The sequence below is a fragment of the Aplidium turbinatum genome, chromosome 6, assembly GCF_918807975.1.
Source record: "Aplidium turbinatum chromosome 6, kaAplTurb1.1, whole genome shotgun sequence".
NCBI classification, from domain to species: Eukaryota; Metazoa; Chordata; class Ascidiacea; order Aplousobranchia; family Polyclinidae; genus Aplidium; species Aplidium turbinatum.
This window is the reverse complement of record NC_137477.1, coordinates 26,641,159-26,647,357: the sequence shown is the minus strand read 5'-3', so window position 1 is coordinate 26,647,357 and position 6,199 is coordinate 26,641,159. Positions and strand designations below refer to the sequence as shown.

General features: G+C 37.7%; 1 protein-coding gene across 1 annotated transcript; it reads right to left on the bottom strand.

Annotated features, from left to right (window-relative positions):
* Nucleotides 1-1,921: 1,921 nt before the first annotated feature.
* Nucleotides 1,922-4,843, bottom strand: LOC145771596 (DIS3-like exonuclease 2). Its single transcript, XM_082583302.1, has one exon. The coding sequence runs from the start codon at nucleotides 4,753-4,755 to the stop codon at nucleotides 1,945-1,947; it is 2,811 nt and encodes a 936-aa protein (XP_082439428.1). The 5' UTR covers nucleotides 4,756-4,843; the 3' UTR covers nucleotides 1,922-1,944.
* Between the last annotated feature and the right edge of the window lie 1,356 nt (nucleotides 4,844-6,199).

The following is a 6,199-nucleotide window of genomic DNA, read 5'->3' as shown; positions in this document are numbered from 1 at the left end:
GATGTATAACACTATAACAGTCAAATTCCTATTCAAAATTGTCCACAACAGGGCTTTGTACTTCAACATTGAATAAAGTATGCATCACAGGCATTTTTCTTAAAGATAGGCAAATATTAGAAAATAATAAACAAACACACCGATTGAAGTTATTATGAAATGATATCAAACAATACACCATGCAAAAAAATAAACTGCCAAACCATGGAAATACACAGAACCCAATGTGTGATATATAAACGTTTAAAACTGCTCAAAATGGGTTAATGACACATAGGAAATAAGTGACATTGAAAAACTGTTCTTAAAAAATTTAATTTTCTATTTTGCCACATCTCCATGCTGTGAATCTTTTTGCTCACGGCTCTCCACCACAAACCAAAGCATGTCTTTTAGGTGCAAACAGTTAGGCACCTGCCACATAGGTGCACACACTGCATCAGGTCATTTAGGTGCTACTTCCAGTAAAGCCTATTTCATTAGATGTTTGATGGTAATACTGAAGACAGTGGCGTATGCAAAATGTTCTCAAGGAGATGAGGGGTATTTGAAATGCTTTTTGAATTGAAAACAAATTAAAAAAAATTCCCATTTATGTTGACGACGTAATTGGCTTACTCAACCCAGCAAACTATGTGTATTGAGAGTATGTTCAGAAGTGTACGCAGGATTTTGTTGCAGGGGCAGAGGGCATTGGATATAATTTGACATTCAACATTTTTGATTAAAAGTAGCCTAATGCTACGTTATAGTCTGACCAAGGTTTAAGATAGCCTAGGCTATCTCTTGGTGAAATATAAACTCTCACGCTCTTTGAGTATGTCACTGTATTTACGCATTGAATTATTAGATAATGTGAATATGAAAAAGCATGATAGGGCAATGCATTAGCTTAATGATTATGAGTGTAATTTGTCTCACCGAATAGCACCTAAATGTCCTGACGCCAGTGCTCACACTTATTTGGAAGGCACCTAACTCAAGCCTTAAACAGCCGGCGGCCATCGTGGCCATGGCCGCTAAGTAGTGCTTGAATGACCGCCTGTGCTACCTCCTCCGTCGGCCAAGTTTGGCCGCCGGTTTCTTCTAGCCAATTATTTAATGAAAATATGTAGTATCAAAGAGTGACGCAGAATTAGGTCAGCGCATCAAAGTCACTACTGTTGTATTGAATATATCCAGCTGCGATCACCAGCGCTGTAAGTCTTGTTTGCAATTCCCGATGTTTATTTTAACGAAGTGTTAATCCGAAGTGCTAATTTACATCAGCTGGCAATATTGTCATTTTTATATCGATTCAATGTTGTCGGATATTGGATCGTTGTTAAAAAGGAGAACTAGGTTAGTTGACATCCGTGGGTAAAACACGTGTCTTCATAGTTGAGAACGCTGTGAGTTAGTGACTTCACACCCTGAATGGTGACATCATAACGAAATAAATGGTCAGGTTTTATGAAAGGCGGTATGCAGTTGAAACAATTTACTGAGCTGCAAGCAGTGAAAACAATTTAGGGTCTTTAGATGGTTCCGCAATACCGGATTACAATCCCGATAAAGCATTTAATGCGTGGTACAACGATTCTATTGCAGGACGTCGCCCAGACTTCAACAGCGCTAAGTGATCATTTTAACATTGTTGCAAGTTTAATGCTATTTACTTGTGCTATCGTTATTGTATTTTGGCCTCCAAGCACGCATATTTGGCCGCCGAGAAGGAGCTCTCGGTAGGCCACGATGACTGCCGGAAAAAAACACGAGTTTTAAGGCCTGTAACTGTCTGCACTTAAAAGACGTGAACCCCCAAAAACAACTAAATAGACAAAGCAAAGTAACAATTTGCAACTTTTTCAGCTTCCTTACATTCTAACTATGTATTCTCTAAATTCCAAATTAAATTTTAAAAAAATGTAAAAACACAGCCATTGACAGTGAAAAAATGAAGTCCTAAGAAGCGATTTCTTTTTCTTGGGAACTTGGCGTTTTCAAAACAGCTTTTACAGTGATAACAGAGTCTTGGTCTTGATTTGTCAGTAAAATTTTGACAACGGAAAAAATTTGAAGTGTTTGAACAATTCCTGGAGCCTGTTCGTCATATGGAACAATTGGATCACTGCTTTTTCGCTGCACCTCTTTGCTATCTTTTAACCACTTGAGTCGTAAAGATCCAGTTTTCAAGCCTGTACTTAAAGTCTTTTCTTCATACTTAAAGGTGGTACCGGGTATGGCATCAACATATACCCGCTTCATTACACCATATTCTATTGACAAAACATCTACACTTCGATCATAGACATACATTACCATGCCTTTGCTTTCAAAGGGACCATAATTTGAAACCAATAAACCAAAAAATAATTCCACACTCAGTTCGCCAGCAATCTTGGCATTGTATTTGCGATCATTGCACAACTCAGCTTGGTGCTGAAGATCTTCTGACGTTGCAGCAGCTTGCTCTTCTGCCTCTTCTAGTTCTAAAGCAAAAGCCAATTGACGATGAGTAATGATGTCAGCATAACGGCGAATGGGTGATGTAAAGTGGGTATACAGGGGAACATTTAAGGCGTAGTGATGGTAATGGGTTGGATCTTCTTGTGAGCCCGCACATAAATAAGTGGCGAGCTGCTGTGGCTTAATCGCAAAAGCAAACAGAGCTTGTTTTCTGTACTTTGCTAGCCCATCATTTCCACAAGCAACATCAATGCTTCTTGCTAAAGAGGCAGAGGAATCACAATTAATGTCAAGACCAGTTGATCTGCAGTGATTAACAAAGTCTTCCATCATCGTCTCTTTTGGAGAAGGGTGTGACCGTAAGAATGCAAGCTTTGGCATTGCCTGGTATGTTTTACGAGCCACTGCCATGTTGGCTAACAACATAAATTCTTCAATTAGTTCATTGCTTTCTTTTCTTTCAAATGCAAAGCATCCTGTTGGCAAGCAGTCATCATTCAAAGTGTATGATAACCGTACTTGATCAAGCCGAAGAGCACCATTGTCAAAGCGTTGTTTTCTCAAGTTTCTGCTAATGCGATAAAGATCTAAAACTTTGGCTTGAATTTGGTTCAAATTATAGCCACCAGTTATTGCAGGAAATTCATTTTCACCAGCAGCTGTTTCAGCTTCATTAAAATTTCTTGCTGGGTTATTTATGAAAGACTGTGCGTGATCATAACTTAGTTTTGCACAAGAACAAATAATAGATTTTCCAAACCATTCTGACAATATTTTACCTTTTTCTGTCATTGTCCAGACAACAGAAAATGAAAGACGCTCAGTGTCAGGGTTTAAACTGCACAAATCTTCACATAAGACATTGGGTAACATAGGAATTACTTTTTGTACCAAATACACTGAAGTACATCTTTCCTTTGCAATTTGGTCCACTGCTGTGGAAGCTTTTACAAAATGGCTAACATCAGCAATGTGCACACCAACTTCAAAGTTACCATCAGGTAAAGGCTTGCAATGTAATGCATCATCTAAATCCTTTGCTGTTGTTGGATCAATAGAAAATACACACTCATTTGTAAAGTCTCTACGTTTAGATCTTTCTTGAGCTGACAAAACAGTTGACATATCACTCGGCAAGCATTCAGTCACTTCTTCTGGAAAGTCTTGTGAATCTATATTGTGATCTACCAGAATACGACATGTCTCAGCTTCCATGTCACCTTTCTTTCCCAACACACTACATAATTCTCCTTTAGGTATGTTTTCATATACAGACCAGTCTTTAAACTTTGCAACAAATAATATTTTGCTTAGATCAGGATTTGAAAGAAGATCTTTGAAGCTGGCTCGAGGCAAAAAAAGCCTTGGAAAAGTGCTTGAAAGTGGAGAAAAAAAGACCATGTTGGACATCAAATTTTTAACACCATTGATTTTGATATGCCCTGTCGTACAACGACTATTCCGATAATTCAAAATAGCAACTACTTTACCAGTCTTTCTTGAATGCTTAAACTGGAATGAATCACTGTTCAACTTTGCAACTTTATTGCTGATGTTTAGCTCTTTTAAATCTTTTTCTACACTTTCAGTTGATGGGCTAGAAGCAATAGAGCTTCTGGATTGAACACCTGTAATCCATTCACTTTCATCTTTGATTTTAACAGCAATTTCATCACCTTCTAAAGCACGGTTTCTGTCTTTAAGGCCATCAATCAAAATGTCACGGCCATATTCATCGGAAATAAAAGCATGAGTGAATTTTTTTGCATTAATACGTATTCGTCCACATAAAATTGTACCATTTTTGATTCCTTCTTTGATCTCAGCATCACTCCAGTGCTCTTCAAATTGTGGCTTCCGCATGGGTTGCTTTTGTTTATGATTGTATTTCTTTTTGCTCAATGTCTTCATTTGATCAGGTTGAACAGAAATGACACCTGGAGGAAGTTCACTACTAAACTTCTGCCAAACTTGCTTTGCTTCGTTACTGTTTGACATTTCCACTTTTGTAACGAACAAGTTTGGTTGAATTTCAACAAGTTCTTTATTTCTTATACTTCCTAAAGCTTTTGTCACCTCATTCAGATCAATCAAGTCTGCGGTTGCATGCTTAAAACATATGACATTATGAGAATCACTTGGCCATTCATTTAACTTAGAAGATGGTTCATTCTTCTTTTGCTGTTTTTTTTTATTCTTTGTGTCTTTAGAGTTGCTTACAAGTGGCCGAATGCTTTGGTTGCTAGAATTGAATTGGGTTTTTGAAGAACTCATCTTAAACCTTTTCAGGCGCAAAAATCGTAGCATTTATTGTGTAATTCAATAAAATTATATTTTTACCAAAATTTTTTATTCCCTTTTTGTCTTTTTAAAACAACGTACAATACAACTAGTAGTTGACTGGGTGAAAAATATATCATAGATAAAATGCATAAAAAATTCTAACAATTGTAAGTTCATCTGAAACTTATTTACACTAAAATAACTTTGTGGTTTGAACAATACGACCGTCCCGATAGCTCAGTTGATTAGCGCGTGACTTCTGGAACCTTTAAGATCAAGCTGTGCTGGTTCGACTCTCGGGGTGTGCGCTTGAGCAACGCACGTTAAGGACGACTCTCTATTCAGCGGTATCTGATGGAATAGTTCCCTGGCAACAAGACTTCAACAATCGGAAACTTCACTCTGTCAATCTCGGTGACCGGGCCTGCGTCAGTAATTCAAAGCCTCTACAAGTATGCGAAACTGCCAGGATTAAGCTCTGCAAGAAGCTTTCCCAGTCCGAGGATAAAGATTCAATCAATCAATGATTTAACCATATATATATTATATGCAGCAGGCTAAAGCTTAGGTCATGGCAGAAATAGCAAGCAACCTCATTGTTTTTCTGACCTCATGTTTGATTGTTGTTTGAAACATACCATACAAAGTGTGGATCTCAACAAAAAATAAAAACATTATTGAGTCAAAAATGCTGAAAAAGTAACCAAAACAAGATTATATCTTGTGAAATTTTTCTAAGCGGCAAGCCACAACATCCCCTATCCAACTTTGCTCTTTCGAACATCAAGTTTTAGTTTTTACATTGTCCATTCATCCTATAAATTTTACTTTGTTAAAACTCTAATCTTTCCCCAACTTTCTTTCAGATTCACTACTGCATTGTTGACATATTTACCATATATTTTTTCCAAAGAATTTTATAGTTGTTTACTCTTTGCTGAAACGATGAATGTGTTCCCAAGATTGAAACAGCTTGCGGCCATAACCTGACGCTTTTTTTATGAGCCATACCTAAACCAGGGTTGTCAGATCAGTTGTAGCCTTCCCTTCCAGATTGCAGGTCTAGACATTTCATTTTAAGTCTAAAACAAAATACCATCTAATACGCAGTTTTCGAAATTAGCCTCGGCAATTGCCGAGGCAGATGCATGAATGGCACATTAGCCTCGGCAATAAAAATGCCGAGGCCACACGAGCGCTTGTAGGGACCACAATATTACAAAAATAACCCTAATTTTCTTAGACCACACCAGACTAGGAGGTTGATTCAATCTTACTAATTGCTTGATGTTTTTATTTGGGTTACCGGTACTTTCTACTTCGCCGGCGCTTAGACACGTGCCCAGCTGGGAGAATTGAATCTTTTATAGAAATATCACCCTATTTGCATTGATTCAACGCCAGTAGACGTTAAATTATTGTAAGCATTTACTCCTTATCGCGCTTCGCCTTCCGTTATCTCGTCCAG

What these genes read in the sequence shown, in the direction of transcription:
- LOC145771596 (XM_082583302.1), bottom strand. Translation starts at nt 4,755, where the DNA reads ATGCTACGATTTTTGCGCCTGAAAAGGTTTAAGATGAGTTCTTCAAAA.